Genomic DNA, 26,460 nt, shown 5'->3' on the forward strand with positions numbered 1-26,460 from the left:
CTGTGCCCCCCACCACCCATCCCCTGCTCTCCTTCCCCAGGGCTTGTGTGGCCCTGACATTCCACGTGCCACCAGTGGCTGGGTTTCCTCCTGCCATCCTGCTGCGACACAGCCAGGTGCCCACGGGTCTCCCACACAAGAAACTTCACAAGGAGCCAGCTGAGAGCACCAAAAAGGCAACGATTCCATGTGGTTTGTAATCCCTCCCGGACACCTGATGGGAAGACAAGCTCATGATTAGATCAAGCATGTAATCTACTGGGGACTGGTGCTCAGATTCAAACTGGCCTCGGTTCACAGAGCCCGTAGCAGGAGCTGCCATCCCTCCCTGCTCAGCAAACTGTGTCCTGGAACCTCGTGCAGTGAGGGAAATCACAGCCTGTGCTCAGCCCCAAGCCTGGATCCCAGTGCTGGGGGGAGCAGGAATGTTCCCTGAATCGGAGATGCAATCAGCAGCGTTTCAGTGCTGGAGGTGTCTGTATCATCAAGCTGGGCTCAGTAATGACTTGGACAAATTAGGCATGCATTTACCATGTGCAACTCTCTTAGGTTGGGGGTTTGTTTGGGTTTTTTTTTCCCCTGCTCAAATCTGCAAACTGCCTCCACTGCTGGGAGAGGACTGCTGGGTTTTCCTTTACAAGGAGAGAAGATGCTGGGCAGTATTCCTGCTGCCAGCCTGGCATCCTCCTGCTCGTTGCAAACGAGCACCACGGGCAGGAAAAGTTACTCAGAGGAGTGTGCTCCCTGAGAGCTGCCACTGCCCCTGCCTTCACCTCAGAGGTGCTGCCTGCATCTTCCTCCTGCTGCCTGGGGTCCGTTCACCCTCAGTGGTGTTTTCTGTTTGCTTTAATTGTTGTCAGATCTCAATGCTGCAGGAATCTGCTCCTGATCCCTGTGTCATTGCCTGGAGCCGTTTGGTTTGGGGCCATACCTGAAATGCCACAGGCAGGGAAGTGCCAGACAAAGGAGAGGTATTTATCAGTGAGAGCTGAGTCCCTGAGCTGCCCCTTGTTCTGAGCATCCTTCTCCCCCCAGCACCCACAGGACCCGATGCAGCACCCAGGTGCTGGCACAGGAGCCCATGGGGAGGATGCTGCTTCCTTGGTGCCACCGTGCAGCTGGGTTTTGCCATGAGCCCAGGGCCACCGAACACAGAGCTGTGCTTAGGGCTGCTCTGGGTAGAGTCCAGCTCTGGGCAGAGCACCCAGACTCCCTGGGTGCCCCTCACTTGAGCCAAGGGCATTAAGTGGCACCAGACACTGCTCCAGAGCTGGGGAAGTGCTCCAGAGCCAGCCTGGAAGGATGCTCCACTCTCAACATCACCACCCTCACCAGGATGAAGGCACAGCTGGCGTGTAACCTGCTTGGGCAGGGGGTTGGGAGGAAAGATGCCATCCTCCACCAGGCTCCTCCAGCCCCGTTCTGCCAGGTTGGGTCTCAGAGGGACACCCCAACAGGGCTGTGCTCTGGGCTCCAGCCCAGCACGCTGGTGGGGGTCCTGCTTTCTTCTGTGCTCCCTTTTTTCGAGCCAGAAGGAGCTGGAGCAGAGCCCAGCACCGGTGGACAGGACACTCAGCAGGGTCCCGTGGCTGCACACACCCCTGGGAGCACAGCGAGGGGCAGAAGGGCTTTGGGACAGGACGTGGGGGGGCACCTTGCCTCTTGCACCGGATTGGGGGCATCCCGAGCACCCTTCCCTGCACCCCGGCTGCATTGTAAGCAAAACCCCCGCCAGCTTGCTGCAGGAGCACAGCCTGGAGCTACAGCCGGAGCCTGGAGCTGCAGCCGGAGCCTGGAGGAGCCCTTTCTGCCGCTTGCAGCCCCGAAGAGCAGCTCAGCATCTCCCTCTAACGATGCGCCTCACCCGCAGCCAGACACCCAGCAGCCGCCGGCTGCTCCTGGGGATGCTGCCTGCTCCCCAGCCCCCCCTCTGTGCCCCCCGCAACTCCTGCTGCCCCCCACCCCACTAAACCAGCCATTGGGCAATCAGCCTGGCTCCTGGCCTCGGGGCGTCTCACTTGGGTTCTGTTTGGCTCTTATTCCTTTGGGATTGAAGGTTTAATAGTTCCCTATGTGGTGCATTTGGGGGCTGCATCCTGCACAGGGCATATGAGGGGGTAACAAGGAGATAAGGTGGATGCTGCTCCGGCCAGGCTGGGTGCCTGGCTCCATCACAGCTGTGGGTGCAGAGCCTGTGGCTGAGGTTGTCCCTGCTGCAGAGGACGTGGCTTTTGTCCTGCTTGTTTTCTTTCCTTTCCTTAAAATGCAGTAGATCCCCCCCCAGCCTTGTTGCTTGTGAGGCTCCAGCGAGGTGAGAAGAGCCAATTCTGCTGCAATTTTGAAAAGGTCATTGTAGGCAGAGGAGGAAATTTTGGTGTCTGTGTCCTTGGGGGGCTGGTGACTGCCCAGCAAAGCCCAGAATCTGGTTATCTGGTTCTCTGTGGACAGATCCTGGGGGTCACAGCCCAAACCCCCCCTGCCACAGCAAAGCTCAAAGGGGAATTACCCACTGGCAGGGTCCTGCTGAGCTGCCCCACATGCTGAGAGGGGAGAGAGCAGCCACGGTGGGATGAATCACAGAATCCCAGGGGTTGGAAGGGACCCCCAGAGCTCATGGGGTCCAACCCCCTGCCAAAGCAGCTCCCCAGCTCATATTGCACAGGGCAGCGTCCAGATGGGGCTGGAATCTCTCCAGAGATGGAGACTCCACACCCCCTGGGCAGCCTGTCCCAGGGCTCCCTCACCCTCCCTGGGGAAAAGTTCTTCCTCTGCTCTAACTTGCAGCCACTGCCCCTTGTCCTGTCCCCACAGACACTGACAAGGGGCTGCCCATGTCCCCCTGCATCCCATCCTTCAGATACTGATAAACATTAATAAGGTCCCCCCTGAGTCTTCTTCTCTCCAGGCTGAACAGCCCCAGCTCCCTCAGCCTTTCCTCACAGGGGAGATGCTCCAGGCAGTCACTCCCCTCCAGACACCAGCTGGGTGATGCCTTTCTCTGAGTTGGAGTGAATCTGGGAGGTGTGAAGGCTTTGCCTTCAGCCCTGCACCAAACCCCTGCACCAGGGGTGGGAGGTGTGAGTTATCAACTCCTTTGGCAATGCCAGCGTTGAGGAATCACCCCTGGGCTGGAGGAAAAATGCCCCTGCTTAGATCTGAGTACAATTGGGTGAATCCATTATCCAAACCAAAACAGTTTGAGAAGGAGATTCTGTTTCTCTGACCTTTCCACCACCCACACCTCGTACAAACCACCCTGGGGACCTGGCACAGCCACCACAGCCAGAGCCCAGGGATGCTCTGTGCATCCCACATCCCACCCGAGCCCAGCCACATCCATCCCCGAGCCAGGAGCTGGCTGGAAACACCCATCCAGCCTCAGTTGGCACTCAGGGCTCTGAGCCCTGGGGGGTTCCTGCCCTCAAAATCCTGGAGGCAAATCCCTGGGGCACTGCATCTCCTCCTGCTCCACCAACACTTTGAAACCACCTGGAAGGTTCTGGGGACAGCTTTTCTTGGGGATTTCAGGGGGGAGACCAAAAATCTTTGGGTGTCATCACGATTGCTGTGGGCAAACAACTTGTTCCCAGCTCCTCTTTGATCCCACTCCCATGGACATCTTCCAGCTCCTCTGCTGGTGAGCAGTGTCACCACAATGGGACAGGGGTAGGACAAGGGAGACACCAGGCTGCTGCTGCCCTGTGCCAGCCCCAGCATCTGCCTTAACCCTGCCCCCAGCCCCACACTCTCCCATCCCACCTAGCACAGCTCCTTAGCTGGGGTTATGCTGCTCACAGATGAGCTCTGGAGACCTTCATTTTACTGGAGTGGTAACTGTGACCCCAGTTCCCCCTGTTGCCCCCTCTTCCAGCTGCCCAACACAAAGGTTAGCAGATGGTTCATTCTGGGGGGATTTAAATACTGGCAAAACACCCCAGGCTGAGGCTTGTTCCCAAAGGGACACTCAGCAGGACCCCTTCCCCTGTGGGGATGCTTGTCCCAAGGGATTTAGGGCTGTAGAGATCTCCTGGGTATCCCCAGGAACAGGTTCAGGCGTGGGAAGAGTCAGAAGAGCAGCAAGTTAAAATAACAGTCTCTCATTTTATTGTCAGCAGAGGAACAGGCAGGTGGGTGCCTGGTGAGGGGGTGCCACTGCGACCTGCCCCAGCATCCCTGACAGCTCCGAGGTCTCAGGGGGTCTTTGGGCTGCTGGCATCTCAGGGGACCGCCCCACCCCATCCCCCCGACCTGCAGCATTGCCCTTATCACTGGAGGGGGAACGTGGGGAGGTGACAGCACCTACCCTGCTCCCGAGTGCTTGGTTGTTCCTTACCTGCCCGCACGAGCGGTCTGTGGCTCCAGACAGGAGGGGCTTGGGGAGGGGGGAGGTGTGACAGTAAATGGTATTTCCCCTCAGTGACAAGTGGGGTCATCAGGACGGTGCCTGGGTTGGGTGGCACCAATGTCACCCCCTGAGGAGGAGGTCAGGGTGAGCGTTTGCAAACGCCCCATGGAGCAGAGCTCTGCAAAGAGCTGCTGGGAGCACAGAGGGTGCAGGAGGGAGCACGGCTGGGCACAGGGGCTGAGGGGAGACCTGGCACCCAGGAATCTCCAGCTTCACTGTGGGCAGCACCCAGCACCACCCAGCAGCATCCCCTGGCAGCATCCCCAGCTGCTCCCACCCAGTCCCCCCACCCACTCCCCTGTCTGCCCACAAACGAGGACAGATGAAGGACGAGCTCCTGGCACAGCTTCCTCCAGGACACAGCACCCTCCAGGAGCATCCACCCAGCCTTTGCTCCCGGATTTTCCAGCTCTGATGACTCAGCTCCCTTTCCAGCTCTCCAAGTGGAGCCGGGTGCTGATGACTTGGCTCCTCTTGTCATTTCTTTTGGCTGGTCGGATCATTTTCTTCGCTACTGATAAGGTTCAGGTGCTGGAAGGCAGCCCAGTCTGAAGGGAAAACTGAAGCTCCCCAAATAAGCTCCGAGCTTGTATGGACACAAGCTGCCAGGATGTCACCCATGTGCAGAAGGTTTCACCATCCTGTGCGCGGCTCTGGGCTGCCCTGGGATGTCATCACGCTCGGTGTGTCTGTGATGCTGAGCCCTCCAGGAGTCTCCTGGACCTCTTGCAGAGCCCTGCCTCTCACCATCTCCTTTTTCCCATCTCTTTCCCCATCAACTGTCAGGTTCAGGTGGGCAAAAGTTCTTCTGTCCCAGCAGTGGCTGCTTTGCTGATTTTCCTCCAGCCAAGAACCACGTCTGCTGGAGGAGGAAACCTCCCATCTCTGCCCAGAGATGTATTCATAGAGAAGAAAGAGAAAGAAGAAGAAGGAGGAGAGGAGCCCTGGAGTGGCTGGGAAGCTGTCTCTTCCTGTTCCAAGCGTGTGGTTCAGGTCTGGTATCGGCAGTGCACAGCCCATCCCAGAGGTGCTCGGTTCACAGTGTTGGTACAATCTGCCAAACAGACGGATCAGCTAGGAGACATTTCCAAAAGAGGCTGGAACAAGGAGGGAGAGGAAGGAATAAACAGCTTGCAGGGTGGCATGTTCCAGCTCACCCACTGCCAGCCCCAGAGAATCCCGTCCCTTCCATGCAAAATGCCACTAATGGGATTTGTACTGTGCACCTCAGCCAGGCCCCGTGCAACAGAATCCATCCCCATGCACCACAATCCATCCCCTGGCATCACAACCCATCCCCTGGCATCACAATACATCCCAGTGCACCACAACCCATCCCAGTGCATCACAACCCATCCCTGTGCACCTCAATCCATCCCAGTGCACCACAACTCATCCCTGTGCATCACAACCCATCCCAGTGCACCACAACCCATACCAATGCACCTCAATCCATCCCTGTGCACCACAACCCATCCCTGTGCACCTCAATCCATCCCAGTGCACCACAACCCATCCCTGTGTATCACAGTCCATCCCTGTGTATTACAATCCATCCCCTGGCATCACAATCCATCCCTGTGCATCCCAGTGCACCACAACCCATCCCAGTGCACCTCAGTCCATCCCAGTGCACCACAACCCATCCCAGTGCACCACAACCTGTCACCACAGCCCGTCCCTGTGCCCCGCAGCCCGTGCAGGGCAGCCTGTCCCTGCGCACCGTAACCCGTGCGTCACACCCCACCGCTGGGCACCCCAACTCATCCGAGTGCACCCCAACCCGTGCTCCACACCCCGCCCCAGCCACGGCACGGGCTGTGATCACACCAGCCCCACGCCAGGCCAGTGCCCCCGGCTTTGGCAGCCACGCAGCCGGCGCTGTCCTTGCCCGGGGTTGGAGGAGCACAACCTCCCCGGGGTTCGGCTTGGCCGCCCCTCTCCCGGCTCAGCCTCCCCTGCCAGCCCTACCTTGGCTGAGCAGCTGCAGGTTTCGGACCTCCTCGCGCACCTGGAGCTGCAGGACCTGCTGCAGGACCTCCTGGCGCTGCGCCTCGTGAGCGATGCCCATGCGGTGCAGCTTCTCCCCGTTGAGCCGCAGCAGCGCCCGGCCTGCAAACGGGGCACAAGGCAGGGACACCAGGGAAGCCCATCCTCACCCGGGAACAAGGAGGGGAGGATGGGCAAAGGAAGGAATCCTAAGCTGCTCTTTCACCACCTGGATGGAGACGCCTCGCAGGGTGGCCCCGTTCTCGGGGCGCCCTGGCCGGCAGCCCCGGCTCCCCAGCCTGGGGACATGGAGTTGGCTTAGGCAGCCACACAACCCATCCCCACGGGCAGCAGCTTTCTATTGCTCTGCTCCACCTCCCGCATCAGGAGGCGCGTTTCCCAGCGCAGGGGCCGGTGCGGGCTGCCCATCCCGGGGGGACAGGGGTACCCATCAAAATGCATTAGCGCAGCTGCCACCGTCCCCACTCAGAGCCGCTCTGAGCCACTCTCCTCCAGTCCGGGGGCTATTAACTGAAGGATTTACAACCATCTTTTGTCCTTGTTTCCCAGCGCACATTTGCTAATGCTGCCTTTGTTTCCCATGCAAGGGCTGGCTGAGCTCTTGCATTAGGGCTTTGCATCCCTCCCGGGCAGCTCCAGCCCTCCTTTCCCTGCTGCTTTCTCCCTGCCCTGCACGTGTTGCAGTTGGACTGGGATGATGCTGGTACTCTGAGGGCAAAGTCAGTGTTTCCAGGGGGAAAAGGGAAGGGAGCAGGTCCTGTAAGTAACTCTCCTCCACAGACTTGGCTGGGAGGTGTATCCAGACCTGGATGAAGGCATTTGCAACACGGGCTCTGGCTGGGCAGAGATCTTCCTTCTTCTGCTAAAACCTTCAGAATTAAAAAAAACTATGAAAATATTCCTGTTAATCTAGGCAAGGAGAAGACTCTGCCTCATCCTATAAACCACAATCTCCCCCCTGGGCAATTTATGCTTCTTTTAAACAACTTCCAGCCTGCCCTGCAGCTCACCCCTGTTGGCAGATGCCTCCTGCCCAGCCTGGGTGGGTGTCCCCCTGCCCCGGGCAGCCCTCACCCTGGCTGCATGTCTGTGGGCAGAAGGGACACAAAAGAGGGGGGGGTACATCTTTCTTCTGAACCCCAAACCTCCAAACAGCTGTTTCCCTGGAGCACATGCTAATGGCAATTAGTACTGGCTGTTAAGTGGGGGTGCCTGCTGTACCTGTGATGGCGTGGTGGGAGAACGCCTCGACGTAGATGAGATAGTTATGTGGGCAGTGCTTTTTCAGCCATTTGCACACATCCTGCTGGGTCCAGAGCACCACTGGCTTGGCCAGGCTGCCCAGCGTGGGGCTGGTGTGGTAGATGCCATAGTGGTCACAGGCACGGCCCTGTGGGGAGCAGGAGGGGGAGAGGTTAGTGGGGTTCAAGGCTGCGAGGAGGAAAAACGCCTCGGCTGGGAGGTCAGCCCACAGGGATGGGAGATGCTGGCTGGTGGCTCAGGATTGCTGCCAGGCTTTGGCTTTGCATGTTCTGGGGTCTCTGGGCTCACCCCGAAATAGCAGCACCAGAGGAACCAGGATGGGAGACAGGGAAGGAAGTGGGGGATGCCAAGGTGGGGGTCCTGCCCTACCCAGACCCCACACCCAGGAGCCACCTAACCCTCCTGTTATAGGCAAGAGCCTGAACCCCCTTTGCCTGCTCATCTCCAAGGACTGTGTGAGCTCAGGAGACATCCTGGGGGAGGGCCCAGGGTCCCCCGGTGCCCCCCTGAATGGGCAGAGAAGGGTGCTTACCAAAGAGAAGGCAGCAGAGGGCAGTGGGATCTGGGATGGATGCTCAGCCCACAGAGCCCACCTGGGCTGGTGCCCAGGGGAGCACCTGGGTGGGCTTGGCAAAGGCCCCTTCCTCCAGAGACCCCACCAGTGCCAGCTGGGACGTTCCAGTGAGAGGGAAGAAGTCAAAGTTGGGAGGCTTTAAATGAATAACCAGGGAGTCCATCCCCAAAGCAGATGGAGAATGCGACAGACGATGCAGGCAGTTTGGGTTCCCCACCAAACCCTCACCTTTGGGGGAACCCCCAGCAGCTGCCCACCTCCCAGGACACATCCTGGGAGCTGCCTGGATGCAGCCTGAGCCCAGGAGCTGCCTGGATGCAGCCTGGGCCGGGCTGCTGGGCTCCTTCACACTCGGCTGAGCGCTCCAGAGAGCGTGCGCTGGGGAGGAGGCGGCTATTATCCAACTGACCCTCTGAGGCACCAGGGAGGAGCTGACAACCAACCTGCAATTTCCCTGGGCGTGCTTCTGTCTGCGAGCGCTTCGCCCATCACACCCACCCCAGCATCCCCGAAACGCTGCCGGCTCCGGGTGCATCACCCCCACTGCAGCCTGGACCCCCCCCTCCCCGTCCTGCCCCCCCCAGCCCCTGCGCTGCCCGGGTGGGAAGGGGAGGTGTAATGACTCACAGGCTCTGTTTCCAGCCGGCTGAGCCGTGCTGTCTCTCTGATAAACTCTCAGCCGTGAATAGGTGCTGAGGAGAGCGGGCGGCAGGGCTCAGGGGCTGCTCCCACGGGGAGACAGGAGGTGGCTGGGGGGAGTTGAGAGGGGGGTTGGACAGACTGTTCCCTGGGCGCTGCAAGGAGCAGTTCACATCACCTCTCTTCTCTTGGGTGTTTTTCCTTGGTTGCAGTAAAATTAAAGCCTTTCATAGAATCATAGAGTCACAGACTGGTCTGGGCTGGAAGGGAGCCCAAGGGTCACAGAGCTCCAACCCCCTGCCACAGGCAGGGACACCAACCTCCAGGCCTGGAGCTACACAAGGATGCCCAGGGCCCCAGCCAACCTGGCCTGGAACACTTCCTTTCTCCCCCTGCCATACCCCATAGAGGCAGGGGAGGGAGAGCCATGGTGAATGCAGCTGGCCTGAGGAGTGTGGTGTGTGCCCAGGCAGGCAGCGTGGTGCAGGCAGCGCTGTGCCCCTGCTTTTCACAGAGGTCTGAGAGGGAAGGAGCCATCAGGGTGCTTGAAGGGGTGACAGGGACAAGAGGCACAGTGGTGACAAGACAGGGGCACACAAGGGTCTGCCACCTTTGTGAGCGTGATGGTGGGACCCTGCTCTCCTCCAGTGCCAAACCCTCCAGGCCCTCAAGATGCAAAAGCATCTTCCCTTTGGAGGCTGAAAGCCTGGGGCAGTTGGGTTTCCCTTGGTTTTGTGGTCCCTGGCTGCCTCCAAACACCTCTCCCAGGGCATTAGGAAGGGGGTAGGAAGCCCCAGGAGCTGCTCACCGGGAAGATGCTCCTTCCCATGGCTGTGCAGAGAGCAAACGGCTGGAAACCTTCATCTTGCAGCCTCATTAATGCAATAAAGGTCCGAATTTTTGGAGGTCAGTGGTGCAAACCTGGCTAAGACCCATACCCCAGTGCTCAGGGATTTTAAGGGATTATGAGGAATTTCGTTCTGACACCCTCACTGCAAAATTGCCTTAAGTCCCAGCTCCAGGTGTGGAGAGGAGGTGCTGCACAGAGCTCACCCCAGCTCAGCCCCCAGCCTGGTGGGGAGGAATTACTGCATTCATGTGTATTTCTGTCATTAAATGGCCAATAATCACGAGGGCAAACTAGGATCTAGAGGATTGATACTGCAGGGAAAGCAGGGATGCTCTTGCAAGGTATTGATGGGTTGATGGGGGGACGGACAAGGAGCCACGGGCAGCCCTGGGGCAGGGTCTGGGGGGGTCCCAGTGGGTACCTGTGAGCCCTCGGTGCCCGGCTGCCGCAGGAGCTTGACGGTCCGGCCGCCTTCGCTCCGCTGGCTCCGGCCGTCGTGCCAGGTGAGGCTGCTGCCCGGGCTCCTCTGCAGGCGGTAGCTGAGGTTCTCGGCCGACACCGTGTGCTCCAGGAGGCTGCGGCAGAAGCTGAAGTGAGCGGCGGCAGCTGCAGAGGGAAGGGGGGTGAGACACGGCCACCATGCCCCTCCACCCCGTGCCCAGCCACTCCAAAATCCCTCTTCTACCCCATGGGTCCGGCCGAAATCAGCCTTCCCCCCCCCACCAAATCTCACCCTTCTTCTTTTCCCTTCCTTTCCTTTCCTTTCCTTTCCTTTTCCTTTCCTTTTCCTTTCCTTTCCTTTCCTTTCCTTTCCTTTCCTTTCCTTTCCTTTCCTTTCCTTTCCTTTCCTTTCCTTTCCTTTCCTTTCCTTTCCTTTCCTTTCCTTTCCTTTCCTTTCCTTTCCTTTCCTTTCCTTTCCTTTCCTTTCCTTTCCTTTCCTTTCCTTTCCTTTCCTTCCCTTCCCTTCCCTTCCCTTCCCTTCCCTTCCCTTCCCTTCCCTTCCCTTCCCTTCCCTTCCCTTCCCTTCCCTTCCCTTCCCTTCCCTTCCCTTCCCTTCCCTTCCCTTCCCTTCCCTTCCCTTCCCTTCCCTTCCCTTCCCTTCCCTTCCCTTCCCTTCCCTTCCCTTCCCTTCCCTTCCCTTCCCTTCCCTTCCCTTCCCTTCCCTTCCCTTCCCTCAGCCCCAGGTGTCGCCAGGAGCTGTCAGGATGTTTGCCCACACACAGGCTGCATGCGGGATGCCTGTTGTGACACCCGCGGGGACCCGCAGCCGATGCTCCTGGCTTGGCTGTCACCTCCCTCCTGTCGGCACCGCTCTGCGGGGCGAGACCCGGGGAGGGGGCAGAGGGGAAGGGCGGCTCTCCATGGACCAGGATGACTAAACCGCTGTGGGATGGGAAGCAGATCAACCCCAGCCCGATGCAGAAGGGGATGCAGGTTAGTCACCCCCACTCAGCACAGACCGTGGCAGCTTGGGGACACACACAGACTGCACACCCAAGCCATGGCCAGACCCACCAGCCCCTCTACGATGGCCCTTGAAGAGCCATTTGCCCATGAGGAGTGGGTTTTGTCCCTCACCCCTTGCATTTTAAGAAGCTGGAGGGAATCAGGTTGCGATGAGGATGCAAAGCTCTCCTTTGGTGGAGGCTGAAGGGACCCAGCTGCTGTGGGAGGAGGACACATGGGTATTAGGGTCTCACATGCTCGTCTGATCTGGATAAAAGCCAGCTGGCTTGACATAAGCAGCACTGATCCACAGCAAAGACCTGAGCATCCCCCAGCTCCTACCACAGCAAGCCAGGCAAGTCATGAACCACCACTGAAAGCACAGCAGCACCCAAAGAAGATCCACCTCTGGGGTCATCCCCCCACCCCAGGAGAGCAGAAGGGCTGGAGAAAACCTGCTGCAGCTCATTTCCATCACTGGTGGGGTTAAAGAGGGGAGAGGTTGCAGAGACCTCTTGGGCACACCTTCATGCAAGGGGAGACAAACCGATGGAAAGAAGTGAAAACGGAGCAGGAAACAGTTGTTGACGTGTCCATGTGTCCCAGGCTGTCCAGACCACATAACACTGCCTTCTCCCTGAAACGCACCCAGTGCCAAGCATCGCCACAGGGAAACTGAGGCAGGGGACCCAGCTGACAGCTGGGGAAGTGATTTCATGGAAAACAGACTGAAGGGGGATCCATGGGGAAGCTCGGTGTGGAGGAAAGGCAGAGGCAGTCTCTGCTGGGGGTGTCCCTGATGACTCCCCACACCCGGACCCAGCGGGTGCAGACTGCAGCAGGTTGTATTTCCCCTGGCCAAGGATGCCTGAGGTGCCCCCAGCAGCCCTGCCCCCAGCACCCTGAGCACCCAGCCCTGCCACGGCCACGCTGGGCGACCCCCGAGCTGAAAACTGTCTCCTTGGGGCAGATGTGGACCCGGCAGGTCTGGAGGGGCCGATGCCAGAGGCGTGTCCTTTGGCTGTGTTGCAGGAAGGCTCACAGGGAGCCGCGGGGTCCGGGGCTTTGGCCATCATCAGGACCTGTGTCATAGGGGCTATGGGGCATCTGGGGCCAGCAGCAGGACGCGGGCATCCCTGCTCCTCCAGCAAACACGGCTGGAGGTGAGAGAGCCGGAGCGAGAGCAGAGGGGAGAGAGGGGTGGAAGGGGAAAGGGAAAACAAGCCGAGAGGAAAGGCAGGAGCCCGGAGCCTCCGGCAGCTCCCCCAGCAGCTCCTCCAGCCCAGACCTTGGGTCCCAACTTCCCCATCACCCGGCGGCACTCAGCATGGCTGGGGGTAAGGGGGAGCTCTCCATCCCCTCCGCCCTCCATCCCCTCCGCGCATCTCCCTGCCGAGCCGGAGGCTGTGCCCGCCGGCTGGGGATGCACATGCAGCATCTCCCCCTCACCCTGCCGTCCCTGCAGCACCCCCAGCCGTGCCTTGAAGACCCCTCTCCCCCCCAGCCATGCCCCGAAGCCCCCCTCACCTGGCTCGGGTGCACCCTGCGAGCTGCGGATGGTGGAGACGCAGCAGAGGGACGGCCGGCCCTGCTGCATCCTGGCGGGAGGAGGGATGTGCGTGAGCGCTCGGCAGCACCGGGGCTGTCACGAGCACGGCTCCATCCCTGCCTCGCCTCATACCTCGTCCACACCTGACTGACTCCCCCGGCTGCCTCTCTCCCACTGCCAGTAAATGGTGGCTGCACGCTCGCCCCGGCTCCAGCGCCAGGCAGCCCCCAGCCAGGCTCGCACGGGGATGGGGGGGGGGCGGGGGGGTGAATTACACCCCCTCCCTGCTGCCCTGTGGGCGTTTGATCCGGAGAGATGCTCCGTGTTTTCTCTGCGTGCTCCAGCCTAATCCCACGGCAGGGCCAGCTGGCACTAGGATAGATGGGAAGCCTGGGGGGCTGCGGTGGGGGACACCAGCCCTGCCAAGCATCCAAGCACCCTGGGGCTGAGTGGAGCTGTAGCAAGCCTGTGCGTGGCAGCACTGGGGTCACCGGTGACTTGGGGTGTTTGGGATGCAGGAGGACAAGAAATGAGGCAATGTGGTGGTGAGCATCCTTCCCAGGCAGGGGCTGCAGGGCTCAGCAGGGGCTGCTCCTGCACCCAGACAAAGCTCTTGTGGCTACAACAATGGTTGGGGTCTGGGGAGAAAGGGGGTGCCTGCAGCTGGCAGTGAGGGTTGGTGAACAGACGCTGTGCTGAGCGTGGGGAACGGCACCTTGAAATGGGGCTGTGGGAGCCTTTGGGCCAGCTGAGCCCAAGCTGGAGCTGACAGGGGAGAGCTCGGCTCTGATCCTCACATGGACATTGTGTCCCCATCTTTCTGGGTCCCCACGAGCTGCTCTGTGGTCCCTGTGGGATGGACACTCCACCGCCTGCCCACGGTCTGGAGAACTGACACCAGCTCATTTTCCCTCAGCGTCTCTTTGATCCACTTTGGGCATCTCTCCAGTAACACAGGACAAGCAGAGGGGGAAGCCAGGGGCTGGGTCACACCAGGGGGACCAGTGGCCACCTGCCCGGAATGCTGGGACAGGGTCTGCAGCAGCGGCAGGGACAGATGCCACTCCCTGCCCTTGCCTGGCACGCTGCCTCTCCCAGCCTTTGCCTCTCCAGACACTTTTATGGCTGGTGAAACGTGAGCACCAGAGAGACTCAGAGCAGCAGCAGTCACTGCTTGGGAGAGAGAGACTGAAAACCTCCTGGGGACCAGCACCTCGGGGCAGGATGTGGCAGCACACACCAGTGAAAGCATCCCCAGGCTGGTCCTGCCAGGCACGGGCTGCTCACTACCAGCAAGACAGCTTCGAGATACCCTCTGTGGGCACTGCTCACCCGTGGGTACCCAGCACCTGCCCCAGGGGATGCAGCAGGAGGCAGCCAAGCTGCAGGAGGAGCAGGCAGGGGCACGGAGAGGGGAGTTTAATGCCTGGACAGGCAATGCACTGACTGCATCCAGCTCCCTCCTCTGCCCACCCCTTCCCAGCGTGACATCTCCCTGCGTCTTTGTCACTGTCGAACGCGTGGATGTCCCAGAGACACCTGTCTTGCTGCTGGGGAGCTGCCCTGGGGGGCAGCTGGGCTTCTTGGGGTCAGCCCTGCGTCCTGGGGTTAGGGGTGATCCCTGGGAGAAGCCTGGAACCAGCTTCACAGCGAATGAAACCCCTTTGTCAGTTTGCCCAGCTCCTGGTGCCTGTGAGGGAAGAGACATTGAGCACCAAATGGGGCGAGAGATCTGCCGGCAGTCAGAGGGGGCCTCGCAGGGAGCTGGTCATCCCTCTTCTGTTTCTCCAGGCAGGTGAAGTGTGGACAAGACCAGAGCTCTCCAGGGACTCCCAGGACGGGGAATCCGCTCTGCTCACTGAGCAGCTTTGTGAGGGACTCACCCTGCCCTGGCTGGCACTGCCATTGCCCTGGTGACCTCTGTGCCTTCCACATGGCTTCACCCTGGTGCAGGGAAGAGCTGATGCAGAGTCCCCTGGCACCCACACTGAGGAGACAGCGATGCTCTTCAATGTAATCTTCAAAGCTGTACCCACAGCATGTCCTTATGGACCAGACCCTGCCCTGAGCCACTCCCTAAGACCTGCTGGCCCCGAGGAGGACAAGACCACATTCAGACAGGACTGACACCCCTCAAGCCTCTGCAGGTTCCCCTGGGGGTACTTGGCCCGGGCCCTGGCTGTGATGAGCATGGCAGACAGTGTTTCCCTCTGAATTCTCTCCTTGTGGAGGTGAGACTGGAGCTTCGAGCAGGGACGGAGCTCAGGCTGGTGGCTGCTCACTGCTGGTGCCTCCCGAGGAAGGAGGAGGGAAGGAACAAAAGGCAGATGCCCTCTCTGTCCTCCCTGTGCAACAGTGCCCGGGGTGCACACCAGGGGACCCTGCGTGGGTCCTGCCTTCTTGCATGGAGGGGCAGGCAGTGCTGCAACAGGGGTGCCCAGGGGCACAGACACTGGGGGTGACTGTGTGTCTTTGGGGGTGTCAGTGCCCCTGAGCCCCTGTAGATACTGCCAGGTGGTCCCTGAGAACGCCAGGACAGGGGATCTCTTTTAGGTTGGGCAGCCAAGAGACTGTGGGGTGAAGGCAGCAGGCAGGACCTCGGGGTGGTTCTGGGCAGAGGAGGCTCTCCCGGGAGAAGGCAGGGGTGGGAGCCCACAGGCATGGACACCCCTGACTGCAGCAAGCCCCCTTCCACCTTGTCATGCTCTTCCCAGGGGTCCTGCCCTGCTCCAGCACCCCCAGGCCTGCCCTGCCCTCACACCCACACCCCCTCGCTCCAGCCAAATTTCCCAGCCCATTTCACTAGCATCCCTTAATTCTGGGGATAGGAGACAGGGACAGACCGTGCCTGGGATGCTGAGGGCAGCAAAGAGGGGGGTGTGGAGAGGCAGACCTGGGCATGGAGGGCAGACACCCAGGCTGGAGGACGTACCCTGGGATGGAGGGGGCAGCGCCGGGGAGAGGATGGGGGGCAGCCTCCCGGGATGGAGGGGGCAGCACCGGGAGATGTAAGGAGGGGCAGCCCCCAGGACGAAGGGGACAGCACCGAGGAGGGGGTGGAGGGCGGGCAGACGGCCGGGATGGAGGGGGCATCCCCCCCGGGGCTGTGCCCGCCGTGTTCGGGGCTGGGGAAGGCGCATCCCGCCGCGCACCTGAGCCCACCCCCGCCCCTGCCCCGGTACCTTCCATGTCCTTGGGCTGGCCGCAGCTCATCCTCCGCGCAGCGGGGCCGCGCTCAGGCGGGGACGGAGCCCCGCGCCCCCCAGCGCCGCCGCCGGCACCGGGAAGCTCCCGGCCCGCCCCGCCCCGGTGCCCGCGCCGGGGGCGGTGCCGCGCTCCGCCACCCCCGGGCGCTCCGCCCGCCGCGCCGCGCCGCCGCCAGCCCGCTCCGTGCTGCCCCCCGAGCTGCCGCCCGCCTCCCTCGCCCCTTCCCCGAGGATGCTCGGGCATCGTCCGCCTGGATCCCTGCGCGGAGGGCACCGGGGGTATCCCCCCCGATCCCCGCTCCCCCCCCACCCACCCTGGAGACAGGTCCGGGGGACACCAGGGTCGGGGGGACACCAGGGTCCGGCGGGCACCGTCCATGCAGTTTTGCTCCTGGTTTTGGTGGTGACAGAGCAGAAAGCAGCGCCTGGGTGTTCCCTCTGCCCCCACCCCTGCCCTGCAGCTCCCCGGTGGGTGCCAGCGGGGCGGGTGAAGGGGGATGCTCATCCCTGTGAGTACCACACGGGCTCTGGTGGGTGGCCGCAGCCTGAGTGGGCACCCAGCAAACCTTGCTGCCAGCACCCATCACTCCCCCGGGGTGGCACCCCAGGAGTATTTTTGGAGGCAGATTCCCGCAGCCATCGCACCGGAGCCCCAGCCAGGGACTGTCACTGCCAGCCCACGGAGCCGCAGAGGTGCCAGGGGTCTGGCTGGGCTGGGGTGGGACAGGGATGGGGACACCACCAGGTGCCCAGGATGGGGACAGGTGGGTCCCTGTGCCACAATGCTTCACTCCACAGAGCGCTCCCCACCACAGACCCACGGCAGCACCGGGCAGCACCCTCACCCTTGTTTCAGGATGGGGAATACTCCAGCTTGTGGGATGCTGCTTCCAAAGCCACGCTCCCCTCTGAGTGGCAGCTTTAGGCACATCATGAGCTGATCATCTGCTGCCAGCCAGGGCTGTAAACATGCCACGGTTGGTAGTGCCCGTGCTTCGTGCTGGGCTGTGTGGCTGTTTGCTGTGCTAGTACAGCTACAGGGTCAATCCCACTCAGATCCACGCTGCACAGCTCTGTGTGTGTGTGTGGCACCTGGAAAAATGAATCTCAGCTCTCCAAACTGATAGAAGCTTCCCAAATGCTCACACAGGAGATGCTGTGGATGGGGCTGGAGTCCCCAGCCAGGCTCAGCTCGGTGCCACCAGCCAGCTGGGGCTGCTGCTCTCAGTGAACAAGCCATGTGAGGACATCAGGCCACAAACCGTGTGTGCAGCCTGCAAAGAACCTACAATGACAATCCCCCCTCCCCTCAGCCCTGGTGTTAGCATTCCTCCCCCTCTGCTCTGCCCTGCTCAGGCTCCACCTGTAGTGTTGTGTCCAGTTCTGGGCTCCCTGGGATCAAACAGCCAGGGATCTCCTGGAGAGAGTCCAGAGGGGGGACAGAGATGCTGAAGGGCCTGGAGCATCTCCCCTGTGAGGAAAGGCTGAGGGAGCTGGGGCTGTTCAGCCTGGAGAGAAGAAGACTCAGGGGGGACCTTATTAATGTTTATCAGTATCTGAAGGATGGGATGCAGGGGGAAATGGGCAGCCCCTTGTCAGTGTCTGTGGGGACAGGACAAGGGGCAATGGCTGCAAGTTAGAGCAGAGGAAGAACTTTTCCCCAGGGAGGGTGAGGGAGCCCTGGGACAGGCTGCCCAGGGGGTGTGGAGTCTCCATCTCTGGAGAGATTCCAGCCCCGTCTGGACGCCGCCCTGTGCAATATGAGCTGGGGAGCTGCTTTGGCAGGAGGTTGGACCCCATGAGCTCTGGGGGTCCCTTCCAACCCCTGGGATTCTGTGATTCTATGATTTCTCCTCTTACCTCTGCAAGAGAGCAGTCAGGGCAATACTGCTCATTGCAGGCAGCAAATAAAGAAAGAACCTATTTTCCATTAGTCTGAAATTCCCAGTTCTCCCTCAATCTCTGTCTACACGTGGAGCTTTCAAGCCATGGCAGAAATCTTCCAAGAGAAATATGGTTAAAGACAGGGCTTGGCAGGAAAAGGCTAATGTAGCTTGAGAAATGTGTGCAGATTACGCCAAGCTGTTATTAAAAATAAGTGCTGTGCTGTTCCCAGCCTCTGCTTGCCTTCATTTTTCTGGTGGTAATTGCACCGATCCAGGAAAGGTTCTGTGTGCTCTGAAACATCCAGTGCTGCTTCATCATTGTCACCCACAAGCAGGTCCAGTGCCAACCTACCGCCCTGCCCATGCTTGGTGATGCTGCGGTGGGGGAAGCCTGGACCACTCAGCTGTCTGTGATTCCAAAGGGTTTTCAGGAAGATCCCAACCCTTGGGGCTGCCCAGGGAGGGCTGGGGAGATGATGTGGTCCCAAGCATCACCGAAGATCCCAACCCTTGGGGCTGCCCAGGGAGGGCTGGGGAGATGATGTGGTCCCAAGCATCACCACACCTGCTCTGTGCCCCAGCCAGCTTTGGCTGTTACAGCACCCAGCATCACTCTTGGGTTAGGGACTCAATCCCTCCTGTGGCAGAACATCTCTGCCTTGGGTTTTGGTGTGGGTTTGGGTCTGTTAATGTTTGATCAAGGGTTTTCTGCAGTTAAACAGGAGTTAAACAACAGAGGGGGAAAAGCCTGTGCACTGAACCCAAACCCAGAATATTGCTGGGGAAGCTCAAAGCACCTCAGGCTCCCTTCTTCCCCCCACACTGGGAAGGGGATAAGCTGGTGACACGGGCTCCAGAGACCTCTGGACATTCAGGTTTCCCTCCACATGCAAATGGCTTTGGGCTGGGAGAGCACCAATGTCACCGTGAGCCCTGTCCCTCCCCTGCACCAGCCTCCAGAGAGGGTGCAAGGATGGGATGATTCAGCACGTTCGTTTGTCAGGGAATAAAGGAAGTAATTAACCATCAGCTTTCCTCCCGCTGCAGCCCTGCAAGGATGAGAGGGGGAAGATAAAAAGCCTTCAGACGGAAGTCATTTGTCTGAGGAGAAGAGTGGCTAATTTCTCTGTTGCTTTGCTTGTCTGCTCGTTAATGAAAACGGCTCGTCAGCAGGAAAAGGGAGCACCCAGTGATGGGGGAGGAATGGCACCAGCTATTGGTGGTGGGGCAGGTGGCTGTTGGTGGCCTTGGGATGTCCCATCCCTTTTGGGGTGTCACCTTTGCCTTCTCAAAGCCTCCCTGGCATCCAAACGCTGGGCTGGGGGCTGTGGATGCAGCGGGATGTCGGGGACCCCCCTCCTCTCTGCAAGCCCCACAGTCTAGGGACTGATGCTTGCAAACCAAATGCCATGGAGGGGGTATCCCAACACCCCCCCTTCCCTCCCCGAATTTTTGTGCCAAGGGTTTAAAATGGGTTTGTTAAGGCACTTGCAGGGAGACAGAGTCAGAAACAGCTTCGAGCCTGCAGCCTTCTGCCTGGCGCAGGGTGATGGATGGTGCTCAGCTGACTGGGCTGGGAAATACTTAGTGCTCTGAAAATCTCTCTCCCTGAAAAGAATCTATTGTCACGCTGATAATACAGCCCCAAAGCCCGTGGCTGGGGGATGGGGGTGGCTTCAGGTGACACCGCAGCTCCAGGTTACAAAGCCTGGGTGGTGCCTGCGGTCTCCTTCCATCCCTGGCTGTGCAGGGCAGCCTCTGCCCACAGCGTGAGACCTGCACCTTCCCAAGGATGAGATTTACTAGCAGAGGACATCCGAGGCATCACTCCCTGTTTTCTGCTCCTTGGGACATGAAGGTGGCTTCAGAGCAGGGCAGCTCTTTCCTTTGGAGGTTTATGCAGCTGCATTTCTAATTGGATTTGGGCATGTCACGGCTGTTTTCCAGGCAGCCTGTAATTATTTGAGAGCACAGCCTGCATTGCCTCCTTCCTCTCAGCACAGAGGGTTGGGGTTTTTTTTTTAATATTGTTTCCCAAAAGGAAATTGTGAATTTGCAACTTAATCCAATGAGAAGACACACACGATGCCAGCATCAGCCAGGGCATGGTGAGGCAGCGTGATGCACGTTTCCCACCTTCAGAACCCATTCACAGCAAGAATGAAGAGTGAAAAGTGAAGAGTGAAGAAGTTAAAACAAGATTTTAATTCTTTCCAGTAAGAAAATAAAATTTTAAAAACATATATATTTTTAAGAAGCTGCTCTTTGCTGTTGGATGCTTTATGAGGTGGGGAGGTTTAGCTGGTCCCACTGTATTTCAGTCACAGAATCACAAGGTTGGAAAAGACCTTTAAGATCATCAAGCCCAACCAATCCCATCCTGTGCTAAACCAGATCCCTGAGTACCTCATCTCCCCCTTTTTTAAGCACTTCCATGGGGGTGAGTCAGCACAAGGGGCAATGGCTGCAAGTTAGAGCAGAGGAAGAACTTTACCCCAGGGAGGGTGAGGGAGCCCTGGGACAGGCTGCCCAGGGGGTGTGGAGTCTCCATCTCTGGAGAGATTCCAGCCCCGTCTGGACGCCGCCCTGTGCAATATGAGCTGGGGAGCTGCTTTGGCAGGGGGTTGGACCCCATGAGCTCTGGAGGGCCCTTCCAGCCCCTGTGATTACAGCAGCCCGGAGCTCTCTGTTTGCTCTGAGCCCGATTTCAGGGCTCACTAACTGGATTCAGCTGCCGATGGAATCCGATTTATTATTTACGTTGCAAGGTACTGATGGGCTCGAATCGATTTGCTGTGCTCTGATTGCCACTGCGTGCTTGGTGTGGGATCTGGGAGCTGGTTGCACACCCGGCCAGGCTGCAAAGTCAGGGATTCCATGGACAGGGAATGCTGAGCTAAAAGCTGCCCGCGCATCCCGCTGCTCCGCGTTCTGCTGCCACCTTCGGTCGCATCCCTTGGGATGCAGGGAGAGCTGCTCCTGGGGTGAGGATGGGTTGGCTGGTGCCCCTCAAGTGTCACCACCCTCTTGTGGGAGGGATCAGGCGGTTGCAGCGTGACGCCCTTCATTTAGTCAGCCTGGGTCAGGGGAATGGGCAAAGTGACACCTGTTTTTAGGATGTTGAGGGGAGCAGATGGGGGGAGCAGAAGCAATGGGAAACAACAGAACTGGGAAATAACTGGGAGCCCTGGAGCTTTGGAGAATGCTTAGCAGGCCTTCACCTTTACCTTCACCATCACCTTCACCTTCACTCCTCACCCTGCCCACAGTCGGAGCTCACAATGCCTTGAACAGCAGAAACTAGTGAAAACCCCACAAACCTGAGCGTGCTGCTCTGGGGCAACAGAGACCAGAGGCAGGAGGGGCTTGGGCAGATTCACTGGTGATGGATCCATTGGAGATGGCCCAGGACCAGCAGGCTGGTAGGCAGGACCACGAGCCCTTGGCACAGGAACCCTCTGCACCCACCACATCCAGCTGCCCAAATCTCCAGGCACTTTGGGAAACAGTCCAGCTCCAAAAGCTCTTGCCTCAAGACAACTCTGGACTAAAAGGTGATTTTAATGAGGGCCAGCCCAGTAGCATCAGCAGCATGCTGCTGGCAAGCAACCTGCACGCCTGAGCCTTCTCCCACCTGGGGATTACTCCCAGCAAACCTCCAGCTGACGCCAGCTCTGCTCCCTCTGGATCGCTAAGGGTGTGAGCTCCATCTTGAAGATCCTTTAGCAGCCTCTGCTAATTGTCTCTGGGATCTAAGGTGGCTTCAGGGGAGCCGTTCAAAGGCACCTCTCTCCCTCGCAGCTGCAGTGGGAGCTCAGCACCTGCCCACCGCTGGCTCCAGTGAAGCTCCCTGCGGTGTGCTGGTGCTCAGCTCGGGGTGTGGAGGGGAGCAGGTGCTGCAGACGCATCCTCAGGGCCCCTCTGCATCCTTGCATGGGACTAATTAAAATTTCAGGAAGTATATTTACCTAATGTGGAGTTGATTTCGCTAAGTAGGACATCCTGTCTTCAGAGGATTTCACGGCACGGGGTGATAATCAAGTGAGAACAGGCTCCAAAAGTGTTAATTTAGTAGCTGAGCAGACAGGGATTAAAACCCAGCCCCTGACTTAGCTTTTTTTCCCCACTTCCAGGTCTGGAATCCAAGGAACCATCCCATTCCAGAGCACAAAGCAGCGGCACCTCCACCCAGCAAGCAGAGTACTGGCTGCAGGTGCCAATGTACCCAGGGCTGGGGTGGCCAAATTCAGACCCTGTTACCTCCCAGGGCTCAGGCGAGGAGCCTGTGCTGCTCTGGGTACCCCCAGTACCCCCGGGTACCCCTGGGGTGCCCTGTCCCCATGCATGGCCCTGGGGCACACAGAGGTGATGCTGCCTCCAGGCTTCCAGGCAGGAGTTCAGCAGGCACTGGGGAGCAGTGCTGGGAAATAAACCCCAGTGCCGAGCCAGCCCTGCAGCCGCGTTCTTACCGCGCTGTGTGATGTTTAACGATGAATCTCCAGCCTCAGGAGAGCCCTGGGGTTTGTTTTCCTCTTGTCCTGGGAGAAGCAGCCGCCGCCTGCGCTCTGCCCCGGGGACACAGAGGCGGCTTCGTGCTGTGGCGACCCCTCCGCAGCACCCCGGCCGGGGGCTGGGCGGCTCCTCGCCGGGCTTTGGGATGGATCCCGAGCCACCGGCCCCCAGCGTGATCTGCAGTCCGTGAGCTCGGCCTCCCACTCCCATCCCAGGGATGATTTTTCCCTTCCAAGCCTCTGGGAGTGGTTACGCGTGTGTCAACACCGCGGTGCGCAGCATCCCCTGCCCACCCTCACCCTCCGCAGCTCGGGAAGTCCCAAACCAGGAGCAGGGGGACAGGAGAGAGCAGCACCCAGCAGCAGCTGCCGCTGGTGGCCCCAGGGTTTCATTCCCAATCCACACAAGCGCTGCTGAGGAGTTAAGATGCTCTGTGCTGACTCGCAGAGCCAGCAGCAGGTCTGTGTGGGTGGTGTCTGTGTGTTTAACCGGTGCCATGGCACCTCTGCCCCTTCAGGTTTTGTTGCACCAGGGGGGAAGCATCTCCTCTCCGTTTCTCACCCCGTTTCAAGGTGTTTTTGTTGGGCAGGGTGATGCCAGCAGCACACACTCTGCGGATGGCCCTGCTCCTTCCCACCGTGGGAACAAGCCACCTCTTGCTTGATGCCCACCCCCCCTTTGCTGTGGCTTGAGGAGAAGCTCAGGGCTTTCTCCTCACCCCCCTGGCTTCCCACCCAACCGTCCCCTCGGCTGCCTTCATTACATTAATTAGAGTGACTGCTAATTAATAACCCCGCGGGGCTTTCGGCCACATCCCTGCAGCAGCCTGGTGTCAGGGCTGGGGTAGCAAAGGGAAACCCCAGGAGAAACCCATGGGGGTGCTCAAAGAGCAAGAGCCAGGCTGGTGGGGATGCTCAAGGGCTGGATCCTCAACCACTCATCCCTGCCTTGCTCCAGCACTGTTGGAAGATCAAACCAGAGCTCCCAGTGCCTCCAGTGCACGGGATGTGCAGCCAGTGCCCGGCTGCTGGCTCTCCCCTGTGCTCAGCAGAACATAACAAACCCCAGGTCCATGCAGGGAGATGATTAGAAACCATTTACAATTGATTTTACTCAGCCTATAAATTATTCTGTGTTTTCTCCTTCCTTGGAGCGTGTGTGTGCTGTGAACACCAGCCAGCCATGGGAGAGGGGAAACCTCCCCACCTACAGAAAGCCTGGATTTGGGCTGGCCTTGTGTAAAGAGAGAGGATTTACAGCCCTAACAACAGCCCTGTGCTGGGGTCACCCAGCCACCATCCCTCAGCTCAGCTCTGTTTTTCAGGAAATACCCCCAAAACGAACGAGCCGGCACTTCCCTCTCTCCCCATCCCTCCTGCAGCTTCTCCCCACTGGCTGAGCAGGTTCCTGGAGCCTGCTGCCGGGTGGGAGGACAGGTTCTCTTCACCCCCTACCCTTTTGCCCCCACCCCCTGGCAGGGACAGGGATTTACCTGCCCCCCTGTGAGGACCCTCTGGGTTTCAGCTGGTGGTCACTGGCGTGGGATGCTCTATAGAGCAGGGATGCAGCAGAACGTGGCTGGGGCTGTAGAGAGGAGGGCAGGCTTGCTGGCACAGCAATGTCTTTTATTAGCCCCACCATAAAAGCCACACAAGCTGGAGAGGGCTGACAGGCTTCTCTCTCCCAGGGCCAAATCCTGCCCTGGCAGGGAACTGGTCCCCAGCTGCATGGCAAAGCCAGGGATGCCAGGATTTCCTGCAATGGGGAGCAGTTGTTTGGGGCAGCCCCTGCTGGGTTGGGTGTTTTGGGGGGTCCAGCACCCCTCCCTGGCACTGGTGATACTTCCATGGGCTTTGCCCTTGCTCCAGGGTGCTCGGCCATGAGAGCTGGGATGCTGCAGCCTCCATCCCTCCCTCCTCCCCTTCATCACCCCAACTGTTTGGCAAAAGTGATTTTTTCCTCTTTTTTTTTTTTTTTTTCCTCCAGCAAAACCCAAAAATAGATTGATGGGAAGTGGCTGGGGGCTGGGTTGCCATCAGCATGCAGAGTGGGACTGTTTGTCTTCCCACAGCTGGCTTCTGCTCTGAGGTTTGGAGCACAGAAACCTGGCAGGGACCAGCACTGGTAGGCAGGACTGGGTGCTGCGGGGGTGCTGCTGGTGGGAACAGTCCTCAGACTGGCCCCCAGCCCTTCACAACCCTCTCCTTCCACTCTGCCCTTGTGATCCGTGACCCTGAGCGTCTCCCAAGGGATGAGGATGCTTTGGTTCTCCCTCACAGCCAGGCACGGATCTCCAGGGTGCTGGGAGACTTTGCTGAGAGGCAGCTAGTTAATCCTGACATGGGAGAAATGTTCCTGGTGCTGCTGGATGGGGAAACTGAGGCAGGGGCCTCACAGACATCCTGGGGTCTTCTGGGAGGATGGATGGGACAGGCAGAGGAGCTGGATACCAGCAGCCTGAGGGGACAGATCCCAGCACCCCAAGGGGTTGGACCTGTGCCCCCCATCCCCACAGGATGCCTCAGCTCTCTGTCCCTGCTGCTGCCATGCAGCAAAGCTGGGGGTGAAAGCCCCCCAGGCTGGGAAGTGATGAGCACAAAACCCAGCTCGTGCTCCCAGAGATAATTTGTCCTGGAAATGGTTAGTGGGTGGGAAGCAGAGAGGAGTGGGGGGACCCAAGGCTCATGCATTGTGGCTTTGCAAGTGAAGGCGGGAGAGGAACGAGGGTGAGCAGTGCTGGGGGCTTCACCCAGCTCCAGGTCCAGCTGGGGTTCTCCCAGTTCCTTCTGCCCATGTTTTACCCCCATCCAACTGGGGGTTGCTAAATACATATGGGGTCTCCAAAGCAGAGATGCCCACCTCCCAGGGCTGTTCCAAGCCATCTCAGCAGCTCCTTGTTTCCTAATAATTATAATAATAATCACCATAAATTTTAAGTGCCGTGACAGCACAGCTGCAGCATCCCTGTCACCCCCACCCATCACCCCCAGCCCCACAGTCCTCATCATCCTTGGCTGCAGCAGACCCCGCTGCAGGCAAAGCCCCATCAGGCTGAGGCACCGCTGGCTCTCGATGAATGGGACACCATCTGCTCTGCTAATTGCAAATGCAGGAGGAGAGGGATCCAGTTTGTAATTAATCAGCAAGCAGATCCGCTGGCTCAGGGCCTGTGTGGGCTTTTTTGCTGGGTGTGGGGCTGATCGGTGCGGGTTTTACCTGCTTCCTGAGGAGGGAAACGGGAGGTGTGGGGGCTGTTGCACCCCAGGGTGTCCCATGTTGCACCCCAGGGCATCCCACGCACAGCCACCCAGTGCCGGTGTGTTCACACGTGTGATGATGGGTGTGCAGCTGTGTGTGTTCACGTGGGTAGGGGCTGGGTAAGGGAGCGCCAGGCTGCAGGGGTGGAAACAGGGAGGCTGAACAGGCTGGATCCATGGACTGAGACCGATGGGATGAGGTTCAACACGGCCAAGAGCAGAGTCCTGCTCATGGGACACAACAACCCTGTGCAGTGCTGCAGGCTGGGGCAGAGCTGGAGAGCTGCCTGGGGGAGAAGGACCTGGGGGTGTTGGCTGACAGCGGCTGGACACGAGCCGGCAGCGTGCCCGGGTGGCCAAGAGGCCAAGGGCATCCTGGGCTGTGTCAGGACAGTGAGACCAGCAGCAGAGGCCAAGGGCATCCTGGGCTGTGTCAGGACAGTGTGAGCAGCAGCAGAGGCCAAGGGCATCCTGGGCTGTGTCAGGACAGTGAGACCAGCAGCAGAGGCCAAGGGCATCCTGGGCTGTGTCAGGACAGTGTGAGCAGCAGCAGGGCAGGACAGTTCCGTTGTGCTCAGCTCTGGTGAGGCTGCACCTCCAGTGCTGTGTCCAGCTCTGGGCCCCTCACTACAGGAAGGACGTTGAGATGCTGGAGCACGTCCAGAGGAGAGAGAGGGAGCTGGGGAAGGGTCTGGAGCACGAGTCCTGTGAGGAGCAGCTGAGGGAACTGGGGCTTTGTAGTCTTGAGAGAAGGAGGCTGAGGGGAGACCTCATCGCTCTCTACAGCTCCCTGCGAGGCGGCTGCAGAGGTGTCGGGGTCGGTCTCTTCTCTGGGGTGACCAGTGACAGGAGGAGAGGGAATG

General features: G+C 59.4%; 1 protein-coding gene across 1 annotated transcript; it reads right to left on the minus strand.

Annotated features, from left to right (window-relative positions):
- Positions 1-5,394: 5,394 nt before the first annotated feature.
- SAMD10 (sterile alpha motif domain containing 10) lies at positions 5,395-12,866 on the minus strand (the record flags this gene model as incomplete). Its single annotated transcript, XM_084271708.1, is given in 7 exon segments — positions 5,395-5,459; positions 6,377-6,517; positions 7,637-7,805; positions 10,163-10,347; positions 12,715-12,802; positions 12,805-12,825; positions 12,828-12,866. Coding segments are annotated over 7 exon segments (708 nt in total).
- Between the last annotated feature and the right edge of the window lie 13,594 nt (positions 12,867-26,460).

The sequence above is a fragment of the Gallinula chloropus genome (assembly GCF_964237585.1).
Source record: "Gallinula chloropus genome assembly, chromosome: 16".
NCBI classification, from domain to species: domain Eukaryota; kingdom Metazoa; phylum Chordata; class Aves; order Gruiformes; family Rallidae; genus Gallinula; species Gallinula chloropus.